Here is an 18,793-nt window from a genome sequence, read left to right on the forward strand (position 1 = left end):
CCCCCCCATTTGTGGCTCCATCTCTAGAAGTTTACGTCTAGGTAGCTATCCTCATGTGAATATGAGCCTAGTAAGGAAGGCATGGGAGAAGGTTAATTGATTAGATATCTGAGGTAGTGAAGTGGGAACCAGATTCGAAAAGAATGCTGGAATATAGAGGAAGGGAATCTATTTTTGGAATGTGAGTATCTTCCCATTGTAAGCAAGCTTTGGATGGAACAAAATAAATCCCTCAGTTCACAGAAAACCCACAGAAGGAAGCAAAATGATTTTCCAGGGATTTTAGTTCTAAGGAAGAAGTAGCTACACAGGCCACATAGGAGAAGCAACCTCGTCAAAAATCTGTAGTCATATTTTTATCAAGCTGTTGGTATTAGTCCAGGGGAATAAAAAGTTTATGGTGTGAATGGCAAAAATTCTGCATTCTTCAGCTTTCCCCTCCTTTGATTCAACTGACTGGAAGAGAAGACAGTTCCACTCATTAGGAGTCTTTCAAGTAAAAAACACAGTAACTTGCTTTTCTTTTTTTAAAGTACTAAATAACTGGTCGAGCTATGGCTCCCCCGGTGTGTGTGTTACTCATTTTTGTAAAGCGATCTCTGATAAACTCCTCTACACATTGTTGTGCTCCTTCAGTTTCTGGGCTAAGAACAGTCACCGTGCTCCATTTGAGCTAAGACATGATTGCTCCTTGCAAGCTGGAGGGTTTCTATTCTCTTCTGTGCGTATTTCAGTTGGATCTTTAGAGCATCGTTATCTGCTTTCAAGGTGTTTATTTCCTAAAGGGAAAGGAGAATGAGGTATGTTAATAAAGCAGCAATGAATAGCAAATCGGTTAACAATACTGGGGGTACTACACTTGATTGGCATTTTCTATTCACTGGCTGAGAATTAAAAATGATTTTCAAGACATTTATTTTGTTCTGAATAGAAAATAACAAGTGAGCATGTGCAAACAGCAATTAGTTTTTGTTATATCAAAGATGGCTAGCAGGCGGAATAAACCATTCTCAGACAAGAGACGGCTATAAAACCTTAGGGTGCTGTACGGTGGGAGAGCTAAACTTGGCAGAAATGGAGTCTCTGGTCAGGTCTGAGGCATGAAAACAGTGACTCAGAATACTGTCATACGAAATATTGTAGTTCATTTAGCCTAAGTTTTTTCCCCCCAAATCACTGAAAACTAATGGACTCCTTTGGTAAAGAATTTTATCCTACCCCCAAAACTGGGATTTAGTTATTTAATTTTCTGCGGCAGTTGACTTCCAGGCTACTGCCTTTTTAAAATTGAATTATATTTGACCTGTGACACTGTATAAATTTAAGATGTACAACATGTTATTCTGATATGTTATAATACTGCCATTGTAAAGACAATCAGCACCTTTCATTGTTAGAATGTTATTCTTTTTAATTGGAATAATTTAAGTTCTGGACTCAGGTTTGAGGATTATAGTACAGTATTGGCTATATTCATCGTACCATGCATTATATCTTTCAGGCTTATTTACCACTCGTTGTAAGTTGGCACCCTTAAACAACAACTGTACCTCCCATCCTTCCCGTAGTAACCACCATTTTATTTTATTTTTTAAATTTATTTTTGTTTTTTAAAGATTTTATTTACTTGAGAGAGAGAGTGAATGAGAGAGAACACAAGCTGGGGGGAAAGGCAGAGAGAGAGGGAGAAGCAGCCTCCCCGCTGAGCAGGGAGCCCGATGTGAGACTTGATCCCAGGATTCTGAGATCATGACTTGAGCCGAAGGCAGACGCTTAACCGACTGAGCCACCCAGGTGCCTTGTAACCACTATTCTAATGTTTTCGCAAGTTTGGCTTTTTAAAATCAACATATAAGTGGTATCATACAGTACCTGTCTTGCTCTGTTTTATTTCACTTAGCATAATGTGTTTGTGGTCCATCCACGTTGTTGCAAATTCCCTTCTCATGGCTGAATGATACTCTAGTGTGTGTGTGTGTGTGTGTGTGTACACATTTTCGTTGTCTTTTCATTGATGAGGTATGGACGCTTAGGTTGTTTCCATATCTTGGCTATTGTAAATAACAGTGCAGTGAACATGGGGATGTATCTTTCTTTTTGACTTAGTATTTTTATGTTCTTCAGATAAATACCCAGAAATGGAATTGCTGGATAATATGATAGTTCTGCTTTTAATATTTGAGGAACCTCCACGCCTTGTTCCCTAGTGGCTGCACCAATTTACATTCTCCCCAGCAGCGCTTTTCAGCACATCCTAGCAAGCACTTGCTGTTTTGTTTTCTTGATGCTAACCATTCTAACAGGTGTGAGTTGATAGCTCATTGTGTTTTGATTTGCCTTTCCTTGATGATTAGCAATATTGAGCATCTTTTTATGTACCTGTTGGCCATTTGTATATATTCTTTAGAAAAATGTCTCTTTAATTCTTCTGCCCATTTTTAATCAGATTTTGTTGTTATTGAGTTGTATGAATTCTTTATATATTTTGGATATCAACCCTTTATCCAGTTTATGGTTTGCAAAAATTTTCTCCCACTCTGTATGTTGCTTTTTTGTTGTGTTAATTCTTTTGCTGCGCAAAAGCTTTTTTAAGTTTGATGCAGTCTCTATTTGTTGTTTCCCCCTTGGGTGCTCTTGGTGCCCTTATCAAGTATTAGCTCACTGTATAAGCAAGGTGTAATTCTGGGCTGTCTTTATTCTTCTTTTGCTCTCTGTTAGTTTTTGTGCCAGTACCATACTGATTTTATTACTGTAGCTTTGAGTTTAGTTTGAAATCAGGAAGTATGATATCTCCAGGTTTGTTCTTTTGTGGTTCCGTACAGATTTTAGGATTTTTTTCTATTTCTGTAAAGAATGCCGTTGGTATTTTTTTTTTAAAGATTTTATTTATTTATGTGACAGACAGCCAGCGAGAGAGGGAACACAGGCAGGGGGAGTGGGAGAGGAAGAAGCAGGCTCCCAGCAGAGGAGCCCGATGTGGGACTCGATCCCAGAACGCTGGGATCGCGCCCTGAGCCAAAGGCAGACATTTAACGACTGAGCCACCCAGGCGCCCCTGCCGTTGGTATTTTAACAGAGATTGCATTAAATCTGTAGATGGCTTTGGATACTATGGACATTTTAACAGTATCTTTCCATTTGTTTGTGTCTTTGATTTCTTTCAGCAAAATCTTGTTTTCATTGTACAGATCTTTAGCTTCCTTGGCTAAACGTATTCTAAAGTATTTCATTGCTTTTGGTGCTATTGTGAATAGGACAGTTCTATTTCTTTTTCAGATATTTCATCCTTTTAGTGTTTAGAAATGCAGCTGATTTCTGTATGTTGATTTTGTAGCCTGCAACTATACCTAAAGTTTTGATTAGTTCAAACAGTATTTTGGTTGGTTGGCGATTTTATATATACAGACTTGTCATCTGCAAATAGTGACAGTTTTGTTTCCTGATTTGGGTGCTATTTATTTCTTCGTCTTGCTTAATCGCTGTAGTTAAGATTTCTAGTAATATGTTGAATAAGAGTGATGAGAGTAAGCCTCCTTCTGTCTTATTTCTGATCTTGAGAAAAAGATGTAACTTTTTTCCACTGAGTATATTAGCTGTGGGTTTGTCGTTTGGGGCCCTTATTATGTGGAGGCATGTTACTCCTATACCCAGTCTGCTGTGTGTTTTGTTTTGTTTTTAAATTATGAAAGGGTGTTGTATTTTGTCAGATGCCTTTCCTGCCTCTACTGAGATGATCATGTGATTTTTCTTTCATTTTACTGATGCGACGTATTACATTTATTGATTTGTATATGTTGATTTTTTTTTTTTAAGATTTTATTTATTTATTCGACAGGATAGAGACAGCCAGCGAGAGAGGGAACACAGGCAGGGGGAGTGGGAGAGGAAGAAGCAGGCTCACAACGGAGGAGCCTAATGTGGGGCTTGATCCCACAACACCGGGATCACGCCCTGAGCCGAAGGCAGACGCTTAACCGCTGTGCCACCCAGGTGCCCCTGTATGTGTTGATCTATGCTTGCACCCAAGGGATAAATCACATTTGGTCATGGTGTATAATCCTTTTATATGTTCTTGAATTTTGAGTTTGATAATATTTTGTTGAGAATATTTGCATTTGTATTTATAAACATTATTGGGCTATAGTTTTCTTCTGGTGTCCTAATCTGGCTCTGGTATCAGGGTGTAATGCTCTTCTTATAGAATAAGTTTGAAGTGTTCCCTCCTCAATTTTTTGGAACAGTTTGAGAAGGATTGGTGTTAATTCTTCTTGGAATGTTTGGTAGATTTCACCAGTGAAGCCCAGTGTTGGGTGCATATATATTATGACTATTATATCTTGTTGATGTATTGAGCCTTTTATCATTATATAATGCCCTTCTGTCTCTTGTTAACATTTTTGGCTTCAAGTCTTTTGTTTGACATAAGTATGGCTATGCCCTATTTTCTTTGGGCTTCTATTTGCGTGGAATATCCTCTTCCATCCCTTTACTTTAAGCCAATAGGTCTTTAGAGTTGAAATGAGTTTCCTGTAGGCAGCATAGAATTGGGTCTTATTTTTTATCCATTCGGCCATTCTGTGCCTTTTGATTGGTGAAACCATTCCATTTATTCTTTAGAGTGGTTACTTTTAATGTAAGGATTTACTACTGTCATCTTTTTTGCCTTCTGGTTGTTTTATATCTCCATTTTCTTTTTCCCTCTGTTTCTGCTTACTTTTGTAAAGTGTGATTTTCCACGGTGATTTGAGCCTTTTTAAAAATTTTGTTTAAATTCAATTTAATTGATATATATTGTATTAGTTTGAGGTAGAATATAGTGATTCATCAGTTGCATACAACATGCAGTGCTCATTACAATAAGTGCCCTCCTTAATGCCCATCACTCACTTACCCCATCCTGCCTCCCCTCCAGCAACAGTCAGTTCCCTATAGTCTTTAATGGTTTGCCTGTTTTCCTTATTTTTCCCTCCCTTTCCCTATGTTCATCTGTTTTGTTAAATTCCACATATGAGTGAAATCATTTGGTATTTGTCTTTCTCTGACTTTGCTTAGCATAATACCCTCTATTTCCATCCATGTCGTTTCAAATGGCAAAATTTCATTCTTTTTGCTTTGTGATTACCAAGTGGCTTACATTAAAACATCTCATAATTACAATAGTCCTTTTTATCTTGAAACTTTATAAGTGACTAAAGATAAAGTGCTAGCCACTCTTTTTCCTTTCCATTTTTGACATTACAATTTATCTTTTTATGCTGTGAGTTCATTGAGAAATTTTAGTAGCTATAGTTATCTTTAATGCTCCTTTCCTTAGGCCTTTCTCCTACAAGTAAGAGGTTGAACACACTGTTCTAATAAATATAGTTACAGTTTTCGGATTCTGCTTACTTCTCATCATTGCTGCCGGATGGTGTACTTTCATTTGCTTTTATGTCACTAATTAGCATCGTTTCACTTCAGCTTGAGGAACTCCTTTCAGCAAGGAAGGTTTAGTGGTGGTGAGCGCTTTCAGTTTTCATCTGAGAAAGCCTCTATTTCACATTCATATCTGAAAGGTGACTAGTGGATGAAGTATTCTTGGCTGGCAGTTTTAATACTTTGTCATTTCACACTCTCATGGCCTGTAGAGTTTCTGCTGAGAAACCTGCTAATGGCTAATGGGGTTCCTTCATAGGTTTCTCTTTTCCCAGTTTTTAAGATCCTTTATCATTGACTTTTGACAGTTGCATTATAATCGGGTGGTCCAGGGGCACCTGGGTGGTTCCGTCAGTTTGAGTGTCTGCCTTCGGCTCACGTCATGATCTTAGGGTCCCTGGGGTTAAGCCCTGCTTTGGGCTCCCTGCTCCTTGGGGAATCTGCTTCTCCCTCTCCCTCTGCCCCTCCCCACCATTTGTGCTCTTTCCTGATTTCTCAAATAAATAAAATCTTAAAAAATAATAATTGGGTGGTCCATTAGCTTCTTGGACTTGTGTTCTCCAATTTCTTCTCCACGTTTGGGAAGTTCTCAGCTATTATATGCTTTCTGCTTCTTTTTCCTTCTATATTTTTCCCATCATAACTGATAGCTCTTACAGGGCTTATTCACTTTTTAAAAAATCTTAGTTCTCTCGCCTTTTCTCAATCATTTCTAAATTCTTGTCCTCTAAGTTGCTAGCTCTTTCCTTGATCTGCCTTATTTCCTAAGCTTTCCAGTGCATTCTTCATCTCACTGAATTCTTCAGCTCCAGAATTTGTCTGGTTCTTTAAAAATTTCAATCTTTTTGACCAAGCACTCTTTCTGTTCATTAATTTTATTCCTTAGTTCATTGAATTACCGTTCTACGTTTTCTTGTAGCCTGTTTAATCTCTTCATAACAGCTCTTTTGAATTCTGTATCAGATCCCAGTATTCCATGCCTTTGAGTTTGGTTGCTGGAATTCTTTTGTCTTTGTGATACCCTATTACCGTGAGTTTCCGGTGTCCCACGGAATGAGCCTCTGCCGCCGTATCTGAAGTAGCGTACACCCTTCTGAGTTGTTTACTTTGTTACCGTTCAACAGACTGGCAGTTAACGTCCTTCTGTTGTTCATAAGGTGGCCACATACTAGTGCAGGTTTTGGGTTTCTTCTTGCCTGAGCTGGCTCTGGTGCTACACCTGGGAGTGTGCATTAAGAAAGCTCGTGTATAGCGTGCTGGCGGCTGTGGTGGAGGGCTGCCCGTGGCATGATGGGGGGGGGTCCTCCCAGAGGTCCTTGGGCAAACCTGCTGAAACCCCGATGGAGGAGGGGGAGATGTGTTGCTTCAGTGCCCTTTGGTTATTCTTATCTGTCCCTTTCCTCCTCCTTCCCCCAGTCCCAGAGGTCCCTCAGAAATCTGGGTGCTGTTGGAGAGAAACGGGTCCCTCCCGCTGTAGGGGGATCAGTTACCACTTTTGCTTTCCCTGTTCTCTGTGAGGGAGGAAGCCCAGTGCATTGCAATGTTGTCCTGGGGAGGGAGGCTGACTCCTAAGGTTCTCCTCAGCCTCTGCACCCAAACTCTCCTCGGTCTGGCTCAGTTCCCATGGTGCCCCAGCTGGTGGGGCCTCCACAACTTCTGTACCTTCCTTGCAAGTCCGACCTGGTTTGCACTCTCCAGTGTTGCTCTTGCCTGATCGTGGCAAGACGGGGTGGAGCAGGCTCACCACTTCCCTTGGATCTGAGACCTAGCCACCTACTTTCTGGAGCACAGGTGGGTACAAATCTTTTTGTTTGGTTATAAATAACCAATTTGTTGCAAATAATGGGGGGAAAGTAGAAAGGTACAACACCCGCTGCCATGCTGATGTCTCCAGTCTTCTTACATTATACCATACTGATTACTCCCTGCAAGTGTAGGCAATTTCTGGGTAATCTGGATACAATGAGTTCTCAATGGAAATTATCGAGATCGCTATGTGCTAGGTAAATGTGTTCCATGATAATAGAGTAATTATTCACAATCTGAAGCAAACCGTAGAGAACACAGAATCCTGGCCTGTTTTTTACAGAGGACTAAGTAAAGCACAGTATATCTGGGATTAGAATCACAAATCTGTGTCCCCAAGATGAGTTCTTCTAAGTTGCTTTTGACAGTTTCTACCCCTAAGGAAAGAGAAAGGGCTTTGTGTAACCCATATTTTGTCACTTTCTGATTGATTCTTAAAGCAGGTCTTAAACACTCTGAGCCAGAGAACACCTTTCATCCAGAAAATCTGTTATTTTTTCATATGGTCCTCCCAGTATTCTTTGTTCCAGGCACCAAGCCAAGACTTTCACATGTATTATCTAACTTGCTTCTTCAGATGTTGTGTATTTAAGTTTCTAGGAAAGTACAACACTGAGAATAAGGCAGGGAATTCCGAGGCCCTTTGGGCAATTTCCCTATGTAATATGTTGAATTATTTAAGGAATTCTAGCTAGGTGATGTTGCGTTTGTGTTTGTACTGCTAGGCCTCCAAAAACATATTGCCAACGTTGATGTTTTAGAAAAAAGAAAACCTTTAAAAAACTACGATGATGCTGGATCTCAGCTTCCCTAAGTTACGTATCATTGGTAGGAAGCCGTCTGAGCCAGCCCTGTACAGTACAGTAGTAATTGGCTCTACAGAACTGAGTATTTGGGCAACTGCCTGTTGACCCCTTTCCTTTCTTATGCTCTTCTTTCATTATGCCCTTTTCCTTAACCTTAGAACCATATTCCCAAACTCCTGTTCTTCCTTCTTGGTAAACTTTATAATGCCTTTAGGGGGCACCTTATAATAGGACATGGTAAGCTGAACAGAAGAAAAAGCAGCTCCTGGTACAGCTGTTACCAGTTTGTAGATTATATTCAGCTGTGCCTCTGCCACGTGCGTCTAATGTATACAGAAGGTCAGCACGTTCTCTGGTTTGAGTTTCATTTAGAAAAAAGGCTGTGGTGTCAGCACAGGAAAGCTGATGAGGAGAAACTTTTTTTTTCCCCTCAAAGCACCTACTGTGAACAGATTTGGGTCCTGGCACCACTGCTTTGAAATGGTAATAGGGAGCCCAGTCTATCTTGTTCTACTCATGGTAATGTGAGACGTGGCCTCCACTGTTTGAAAGCAAGCCAGAATCCTCTCTTCTTTTTTGGCTTTATCCTGCTAGAAATCAACCTGGTCAGAATCCTTAGCTTGCCTCTTCTTCCCTGGGTTAGCCCCACTTCTCTCAGAGTCTGGAAAAGAAAAGAAAAGGGAGGTACCTGTTCCAGCTCTTGGTAGCTTGGGAGTCTGAGATGGCGGAGATCCTCCTTTGATTTTATGAGGGATTCTTTATTCTCCCACTTGACAAAAGCCCGCTTTCTGACCAAGACGGGGCTGGGGCACGGCGATGTGGGACTGGGAAGCACATACAGCGTATCCTGGGCTGTCTTCCTTGGGGAGGACAGCATAAAGGGACCGGAAGGACCCTCGCTGCCCAGCCAAGGCAGTGATTCCGTCTGGGTGGCCTTGTGGGCGACAGTCCTCTTCAGCCGAACAGAAATCTTCTGTGAGGACACTCCCATGAGCATGATGGTCCGATCTTTACTTTCCTCACTGGGTTCCACAGCCTCCCCGTTCGGGAATGTGAAAGGTCCTTCCTCAGGCGCTGCAGAAAGATACATGACATATTAGTACTCGCAGAAAAGCAGAGATCAGGATTGACACATTAGTTTCAAACGAGACCTTTCTTATAGGAGTTCCAGGGGCTTTGCTGGTGAAGCCACAGCCCCTGGTGCCAGGCTGCACCTACCCCGACGAAAGGGCATTTTTCTATTTGCCTGCAGGATTTCAGTTTCTGCAGATGAGTTGAAGCGAGGCCCTGCTTCAGTGCTGTAGAGAGAAATGGTCCATAAAGATTTTCTGTGGACATTGGGATGTGGTAGCTGTCAGCATTCAAGTTTTGGTCCTCTTGCAGGTGGCCTCCAGGAGCTGGTAGGAATTTTCTTTCGGACCTATTTGTACAGTGGGCATAGCTTAACTGTGAGAGGGAAGTTGCAGCTTTGTGGAATTGTGTCTCAAAATGTATTGCCCTTCGTATGATGCTAATTGGAAAAGGGGAGAGAAATCATTCTGGTTTTCTTCTTTGAACCAACACCCTTGCCTTGGACCCCGCCTGGATATTAACCATTAGGAGCAATTTCTTAGAAAAGTAAAGAATGGATATATTTGAGATTGGTAGACTACAGATCATCTCAATTTATTGTTTTGCAAAGACTCAACAGTAATTCTAGGCTGTTTGAAACACAACACTTATACATTTATACATAAACAGATTTTAGATGCTGTTTAGTCTTTGAGGATGAAAAGGTTACCTTCCAGGATTTGGGGGAAATGATTATATAAAGTATTAAAAATATATAACATTTTAATAGAAATGCATGTTTCTTAAAGCTTTGTAGCCAAGACATTGGATTGGTATAGTCAAAATGGCTTCTGTATAACAAAAAAAGTTCTCCAATTGGCATTTATAATTTGAACCAACAGTTCTAATACTAGAAAGCTTATAAGGATCCTAGTTAATTTTTCCCCAGGGGAACATAAATTGCCAAGAAGTATTTACCCAAATAAAGCTCAACATTGTAATTATACTGTTATTCAATAATTATACTGTTATTCAAGTATCAGAATATTTACCATGTTTACCTAAAATAACCACCCTGCATTTTTCTGGGGTATTATGGATGATGGATTCTTTTGTATCTCCCATTTTACAACCAGACCATCGTACTGCTCTCTGCCACCTTTCTCCCATGACAATTTGTATTTTATGTGACAGAACTGTGGTCCCCAAAAGGGATATGTAATTCTTGGAATGTGTCTTACACAATGGTGTCTGTAGTGGTTTTTAAGAGGGGGAAGGACAAAGGTAATCTTTCCTCCCTGAAAACTTTATCCTTCCCACTTCATTTTCCAAGAGGAATGTTCTCTGTGCCTACTTACCATGGAGCAGGTCTTTGGCTCCCAATGAGCAAAGGCTGGATGTTGGCCCTCCAGCGGTGCTGTTCTCCGTGGGAGCTGCTGGGTTCTTGGCTCGCTTCTTGCACTCAAACACAACCAGGTCTTTGCATTGTTTGTGGCAGTTCATCCCGCAGTCTGTGGACAAGACACCCTGGTCAGGAAGTCTTTTCTTCTCCAGAGTCTCAAAACCACATATGTGCAGCGCTCTCGTCACCCATGCCTGTCCTAGTCTGGAGCTAGGACACCTGCTCTTCCTAACGAACCTAGTGGTCTTCTCATTTGATCAACTCTGGATTTCACAGTCTTGTTGCAGCCCTTATCATGAGTCTCAGAATCAGAAGCAGCATCCACTGTCTTGGAGAGAAGGGTGTCTTAGTCATCCTGCATATACTGCCTACTTTACAGAGACCCCCTTGAAGGCTCACAGCTCTTAACGTCTTACTCTTTCTTCCTTGCCATAAAAGTCTCCTCTCTTTCACTCCTGAATTTTTCTAGTTTTAAGGAAGGACAGTTAGGTCCAGAGTAATCTGTTGATAAGAGGAAAGCTGGCAAGGGCCTTTGGTAAATACTTCTGCTCCCAAAGTGCCTTGCTTTGGAGACCCATCTTTCCATGACCATATGAAAGCATCATCTCCTACCCGCCATCCCTATTTCCAGGACAACCCAGAGAGAGAGAGGACCTTGCAAGGGGGAGCTTTGTAACTGGTCACTCAGGCATTTCTCTTCTCTGTGGTGGCAGTCACTCTTAGTGGGTGCTCTAGGGAAACCAGTTTGGGAATCCATTGTGGATTCAATGGACAACTCCCCTGGGTAAAAAATGCTTTATTAGGAGAGCCTCTGAGACCAGGGAAAACAACACAGTCGACAAAGCTGAGCCTTACCTTTACATCGATATCCTTGTTTGATCACTCCCCAGAGCTATGAGACAGACAAGAGAGAGTTAGAGTGTACCAGCCATCACTCATCTGTCCGGTATGAGGCCAGACAGTGGCATCCATTATTTTTCCTCATTGTGCTCTGTCTTCCCCATCTTAACTCTCCTGACCTTAAATTGCAGACACAGGGTTTGTGCTGATCAAAGTCAAATGCTCTCAAGAAGCTCACTAGCATGGACTTAGGAGCCCCTAAGTTTCTCTGGACTCCAAACTAAAGAACAAGCATACAGAATCCTGGGGGGAGGGACCGGGGTGGGGCAGTGGTCAGAGAGGGGCAGAGCCACATGACTTCTTAAAAGCAGTTCCTTTTGCGGGGGAAAGGGCAGAGACGTCTCATACTTCTTTCTCTCACAATGGTGACAGCATATGATTGTAATTACCTAAAAAATATATCCCCAGTTCAACATTTCTTACCCTTTGTCCCAGGCCTCATGTACCAGAGGTAGAAATAAATCCAGGAGACACAGTAAAGAGGAGTTCAAGTAAAAACGTACATTTGAGAACGAGGTTATTCTAGGTGCTTGCTTAGGCTCTAAGTTGATAAAGGGGGGGGGGTGAGGTCTCTGCCTGGCTTAATCATTTAAACAGTCTCCTACCCCTCCCCAAGGTCAGCCTGAAGCATTTGAAGAACAGCTTACAAATCCGGCACAGTTGTCACAGAAAGTAGGTTTCAGGTAGGTGGTCTCTTGAAAGTTGTGAGGAAAGCCCAGGCCCAGTTTGGAGTAGATTGAGCTGGCCCTCATGAAGTACGCTGTGATCTCGTCTCTGCTGATAAGGCCTTCCCTGCCGGCAAGGGACAGACAAGGTGTGAGTGGGGTCTGGGGTAACAAGAGTGGCTTCCAGCCTTAGAAACTCACCTTTGCTTTTACCCTTGTGTGGAAGGTACGGTACACAAGACTGGGGACTGTCTCCACGAGCCTGCTCTTAAGTAGGGATGCACGCACAGCGTGTCCTTAGTGGGTGCGGTGAGAGGGTTCATTTCCACAGCCGTGTTCTTGGGCTAAAGTAGGTTTTCCTAGCCAATTTAAAGGCTCAAAAAAGAAATGGAAACTGGATAGGGAGAGACGTGCCTTATGCTGCGGTTTCTGACTTTAGACAGTACATGACACATAACGAGCCCACCAACTGTCCCTTTGATTTCATACCGAGAACCAATATGGGGCTTATGTAACCTTCCGAAAAGTAAATAGGCAAAGTATTAAATAATTGTTTCTCATGATCTGCAGGCCCAAGCAAGAAATAGCACTAAAGGTTTTCTTATTTATAGTTGACTGTTCCTTAACTGGCAGGTTTATGAAACCTTCAGTTCTGAGGCATTTAAAACCCATGTGTTTCCCATGGTCTGCTGTGGTCCGAACCCAAACCAGACGGGCATTCATTCATCTGATGCCGGCTCCCTTAGCATCAGAGCCTCCTCGTCCTGTCCACCAACGCTCACCTGTCTCTGTCCATCACACAGAAGGAAAAGGGGAAGCTGGCCGCAATCTTCTCAAACTCTTCCTGAGAAATGTACCCATCCTGGTCATGATCGTAGTTCTTGAAGACGGACTGTGGGGGAAAAAAAGGAGTTTCTTTGGGGATTACCAAGGTGAAACCAATCATTTCTCCCTTGAGCCAAATGACGAAGGGCTGGAGCATCTGAGAAAAGCCTCTCCTGAGCCCGAATGAGAGAACGAGGGAAGGTGCTCCCGAGGCTGCGGCAGAGAAGCAGTGGGGCACAGGCAGGTCTGCCCCGGGCCAGCATCTGCAGGGGCCTGGGGCTTGTGGATCCATTAGCACATCGAGGGGCCACCTCTCTGGCTACGGGATGCTCCTCGCTCGTTGCACAGGGGCTGTTCTCCCTCTGCTCTGCCCCCCTTCCAGTGCTTCTAACAGCCCAGCTGGAAGTACTCCTTCCCTCTTAGTCCTTGACTGCTCAGGGTTCTGTCACTGGCTGGCTCTCACTTTCCTTTTCTTACACTGGATTGGTCCACAAGGATGAATGTAGAAACACAAGAGTATATACTCCCTCCTCGACAGTGAAGAGAATCAAGAGTGCCAAAATTTTCAGGATTAGATTCTCCTTATTATCCCTACTTAAACCTTTTCAAACACCTCATTGCCTCCCAAATCAATGGCCAGCCTTTAAATATATGCTCTCCTGCTAGGTCTTCAAGAGAAGGCCCATGGGTGTTTGCAAAATATAACTTGTGAACTGTCCTACAGGCCCACTAGGAACAGGTTTCAAGTTTCCCACCTCTACGTTCCTGCCCACCCCGCATATAAAGCCAAGCCAGGCTGTGCCTTGCTTTCGTCTGCCGAGACACAGCTGTACTTACATCCACCATCCTCTGGACATGTTTGCTTATGGTCTTTGGGTCTGGTTTGGGAGATACTCCGGAGGCCCAGTCCACTACTACTGGTGGTTTTGAAGGTGTTAGGGGCTGAAATGAAATATTCAGAAACATCCCCATGACTACAATGTACAAGGCACAGCTCCCTCCTGTCCCACCACCTGCTGGCTGCATCTGTGGACAAGCGTCAGCTCTGCAGGGGCAAGGAGCTGCGAGCCCACGTGGAACTGTAGTCTGGGCCAACACAAGCTAACAAAGTGCTCCCCACGTGTATTCTCTTCATCTACAGAGAACTCACCATTCTCCATTCCCTCTGCACGAAACCTTTTGTCAGAGCTATCAGCGAAAGTGCAGTGGGTCATTTAAATTTCCTCTGTTCTCTACTTACTAAAAGACGTGGGTGAGGAGAAAAACAGCTGAGACAAAGGATGACACAAGGAACAAGGTCTGAGGCCTGGACAAGCTGAGATGGAATCCATCCCTATTTGAGACTTGGCCCAAGTGAAAATCTCTTCCAAAAATGGGAGAATGTACCCTTTCCATGAAGTGCCCGCTAGAACGCCCTGAAAACGGAACCTGCCAAATACCTGCAGTGAAGAGTTTTCTTTACGGTGGGAGCTAGAACTTCATCTTTCTGTGTAGGGACAATGGAACCTAGCCACCTGAACAGCGGCTGGGTTATGTAGGCGCGGATACTTTCCCCCGAAAACTGTGCGTTTGGGGGCTCGGAAGCTTCCCAGGAGACTGGGGGGAGGGGAGTACTGGTCCTTCAGAAGGAAGGCTGAAATTTTCTCCGGCCTGGAGGAGTGGTGGGCAGACAAGCTGTGCGGGTCCTACCACGCAGCACCGGGACTGCGCTGTTCTGACTCCCCAGCACCAGAGGTCAAAAACCTCAGCAGACACACCGCTGTCTCTGACCCAGGTGAGTGTAGGATGCTCAGTCTTTTCTAACTGTGGTGCGTATACTTATCAAAGAATCAGAGGAGAGAAGCAACTGATGTGGGGACACTTCATAATAAATAGGAAGGAGCTGTCACTACGGCCCACAAGTCTCCCTTCTTTACTTGGCAAATCACCGACGGCACGCTCACTGGGATGTGCTTAGGACACACAGTCATTTACCGTGCCTGTATTCCTCTCATCCCCTCAAGCAGACCGTAGGCTCTTTATGGTCAGGAACTACTCATACGTACGTTGAAGCCCTGTTCCGAGCACAAGGTTGGGCACAGAGTGGAAACATAATACTTATTAAACTGAGTAGAGGTTTGTTCCCTAAGGTGACAATCTCGATGAGCAGCCTGGAAAGTACCCGTTACACGCAGGACTCTCAGCGTGAAAATACGAAAACTCACCGGGGCTTTGTGGTTCCTTGGTTCCCGAGCGTAGGAAAGCTCATAGATTTCATCCTCAGTGTAGTAGAGATCTAAGGACAGCTGCAGGTCAAAGCAGAACACGGTTATTTGCTAGGATGCTGTTTGCCTTTCCCAGGTCTGATGTGTTTCTTTACTCTTCCAGGCCATTCTAGCAGTTTGTTTTTATAATTCACAAAGTTTGGAGGGTCTAACACTTACTAATAGGGCAAGCATTAGTTCCTTCTTGTTTTAAAATGTTTTTAAATTGTGGAGAAACGTCAAGACATCCTCTTTTAAAATATGATTTAATATCTAAGCCTTTAGAGCTTAGGCAAAAGGCCCTATCTGGTTAGATGGTCCATGCCTCACTTGTTCTCTACAACAGAACCCAGTTTAAATGATAACAGGTATTATGAAATGATATGAAGAGTTGATCGATTTCATGTATCTTAAAACCATAAAATCTAGAGGGGAGAGATCTTAGAAATAATCTTGTTCTTAACCTAGAGTCTATGGATGGCTTCGAGAGGTCCAGAACTCATGTATATTTTTCTGGGAAGAATGTTAACAGGTTTCATCACATGATTTGTGATTCAAAAAAGTTAAGATCAGTGTGTCTTTTCACAGGTGATGTCTATGGCTGAGACCTGCCATGGTCACCTGGCCACCTGCCGAAAGGGCCAGGATGTGAACCCTGGGGCTCTGTCAGAATCATCATGTAAGGGAAGAAGAGGCTATAAAAATTATGCCATTCTGCGAAAAAGCAGAATAAGAACTACTTTTAGAACTGAAGGAAGTTACAAGTTACCCCAGAGACTAATTTCTCTGATTTACAGAGAAGGAAACAGATGTAGAGTTCCATGCCCCCAGTCGCACAGCTGGGCAACCACAGAACCGTGGGTCTGGAAGGGAGTTCATCTGATCTCACTCTGGACCCAAAGTACAAATCCTGCTCTCCTCTACCACAAGCGTTCACCTATTCTTGACTTGAATGCCTCCATTTTTTTTTAATTATTTTTTTTTACTCACTGCTTTACCCTTTTTTAATGAGAATACACTCTCTCCATCTCTTAGGAAGCCTTAGACCCTGATTTGCTATCACCTCTTCCCAGAGTTTCGGATTGCTTTTGCAGAGGGGTGGGAAACAGCTTTAGAAGTCCTAAGGGCACACTGCTTAAAAGCACAACCTCTGGAGTCCCACCACCTGGGTCTGTATCCAGGTTCTGCTGCTTCATCATGTGTGGTACCCTGACCAGTTTTACCTTTGTGCCTCAGTATCCCTACCCATAAGATGGTGATCATAATAGTATCTACTTCTGAAAGTTTTTATGAGGATTAACTGAGCTAGTATCTGCTAGACTGGAGGGAGTGGTGGGTGGCACACAGCTCGTCCTTAGTAACTGCCTCCTGTGGGAGCCTCACCGTCAGCAGGTGCACCAAGTCCTTGTTGGCCTCCAAGGGTGGGGCCACCTCTTGCAGCTGGACCAGCTCATTGATATGATTGTAAAGGGCCAGCAGCTTGTGGACGTTGACCTTCCCATCCTCCAGATAGTCGGGCATGGCTTCGTACAGGGAGATGAGGTCCTTGAGGTGCACCCCCAGGATGGGGATCTTGAATTGGGTGCACTCCCCATAGGCTCGCCGGTAGTTGTCATAGTTTCTACAGGAGGACAGCAGCTCCGTCATCTCACCCAGAACCTACAAAATAGAAGAGACCCCGTCACAGGTACCCACCAGGCAGGGTGTGTTGTCCGCAACACTCTGAGCCCCTCCCAGCATTTCACCCCATCCTGTCCTGGTCGGGCGGGAGGTGATTTATCTAAAAGTTGCAGACTGTGATTCCCAAATTAAAACTCCAGTTTATTTCAAATGTCGGAGCGTATCTACAAACTCAAGGTATGCTTTACTTGATTATACTACATAACTAAAAAATTTTAAATGTGGTCTTACCATTTTTATACTAAACTTTTTTAAAATAAAAAAACTTGAGATAAAAATTAAAAAGGTACAAGAATATATAGTACCAAGTGTCCCTGTGACCTCTGTCCCCGGCCACGCAGTTCCCCTCCCTAGTATCCTCTGAATGCTTCCAGAGACACATGTGGCGTGTGCCGTTGGGAGTACTGACGTACTGCAGACACGGGGAGAAGCTGGGGGCTTCAGTGGTCTCTAGCAAGCTCCTCCTCTATGCTGCGCTCTGCGGACCCTATCTCACCGATTCTCAGACGGCCCAAGGCGAGGAAGCACGTGATACTCCATTCACAGACTGAAACCCTGAACTGCACACCGGAGGACTAGACCGGGTCCCAGCAGGGCGAGCCGGAGGGTCAGGCCGGAGGCCTAGGGGGCTCCTCAGGGGCGCCCACACCCTGCCTGGCCCTGAAGGGACAAGCTGCTCACCAGCACAAAAAGGGAGCGGCCAGATCTGGGGTTCTGGACACACACTCCCGGTTCAAGGGGGCAAGCAGTTCACAGAACGCCAGACCCCATGCGTGGCAACCAGCTTCCTCAGAGGCAAAGGCGGGAGGTAAAGACTATCCCCCAATCCTGTTACAGCACAAAATAACTACTTCAAATGCTGCTGGAAATTCTTTTAATACAATTGTGGCCCAACAAGTACCACTTCTCTCCAGCGAAGACCGTGAGGCTCGGCGTTCGCCTCCCTGAACCGCGGGGAGCGGCAGGCGCCGCCCCGCCCACCCCTCTGCCAACAGTGGGAAGTGCGGGAGGGGCTCACAGCCGGGACCCTAACGGCAAAAGTGAGAGAGTTTCGCTCCGCCTGGGAGGTGAAACAGACGACCAGAGGAGAGACGGGTTCTTGCTTTCACCCCGGCCTCCTCGGTGCTGGGCAGACTGCCCTGAGGGCCACGCACTGCACACGCGGAAGCGCTGCCGGGGGGCTGCAAGCTGGAGAGCGCGGGCTCGGCGGTGGGCTGACACGAGGGCACGCGTCCCCGTGACTGTCTCCCTCCGCGCAAGTTGTCTGATGGCGCCCCTGAGTTTCGCCAGAACTAGTAGGGAACGGGAAGGTGGGGGTGGGGTGGCATCCCCAGAGCTCCCGGCGCTGAGAGCAGGGACGATGAATCCGAGCCCTCCCGAGAGCAGGCTGAGCAGCTGGGAACACAGGACAATGGTGCGCAGACATGTCTCCCTAAGAAGAGCCACGCAGCTCGGGAGGACGGGTGGGGGGCGCAGGGGTTGAGGGCAGTAAGGGGAGGGCTGGTTGGTCCTCCCGTGAAACGAAAACGCTCAGAGAGCAGTTGTTAGCTAACCCATACCACACGTAGCCGCATTTGTATCTTCAGCGTATCTCAGTGGCTTGTATTCGCAGTAACAGCCCTATGTTATAAAGGACGAAAGTCTATTCTGTAAAATCTGAAGAGAGTAGAGGGCGTAGGGCATTTAAGAAAAATATTCCTCAATAAAACACTATAACAAAACAGCATCTGAAAAGCTCATTTTCAACTCTCTGGAAAATTCAACTCTCCAGAATGTCATTCTCCAAGACATCTGGATAGGTAAGTTTCTAACGTGTCACTCACTGTACGTATTTGACATACAAACTGAACTACGGTCCCCTGAACCACTCTTAGGAAAACATTTTGGAACGAGTTGCTGGAGCAAGGGAGTCGGTATTAAAGACCGTGACTCTGAATATTCATGGGAGTACAGGAGAGAGGCACACAATATTTCAACTGACCAGCAGGGACATGTGCAGTG

The 18,793-nt window shown here is 44.4% G+C and overlaps 1 protein-coding gene across 2 annotated transcripts in view; it reads right to left on the minus strand.

Moving 5' to 3' along the window:
- Positions 1–266: 266 nt before the first annotated feature.
- The window catches only part of RASGRP1 (RAS guanyl releasing protein 1), a 79,156-nt gene continuing 60,629 nt past the window's right edge, over positions 267–18,793 (minus strand). For both annotated transcript variants that reach the window (XM_040620446.1, XM_040620445.1), the window contains exons 9-17: positions 16,496–16,771; positions 15,074–15,154; positions 13,707–13,811; positions 12,827–12,936; positions 12,027–12,171; positions 11,335–11,371; positions 10,436–10,588; positions 8,716–9,101; positions 267–779 (exon numbers count right to left, since the gene is read on the minus strand). In XM_040620446.1, the coding sequence (XP_040476380.1) occupies positions 645–779; positions 8,716–9,101; positions 10,436–10,588; positions 11,335–11,371; positions 12,027–12,171; positions 12,827–12,936; positions 13,707–13,811; positions 15,074–15,154; positions 16,496–16,771 (1,428 nt within the window). In that variant the 3' untranslated portion in view covers positions 267–644. The remainder of the gene's footprint in view (positions 780–8,715; positions 9,102–10,435; positions 10,589–11,334; positions 11,372–12,026; positions 12,172–12,826; positions 12,937–13,706; positions 13,812–15,073; positions 15,155–16,495; positions 16,772–18,793) is intronic.

The sequence above is a fragment of the Ursus maritimus genome, unplaced genomic scaffold (genome assembly GCF_017311325.1).
Source record: "Ursus maritimus isolate PB19 unplaced genomic scaffold, ASM1731132v1 scaffold_35, whole genome shotgun sequence".
NCBI classification, from domain to species: domain Eukaryota; kingdom Metazoa; phylum Chordata; class Mammalia; order Carnivora; family Ursidae; genus Ursus; species Ursus maritimus.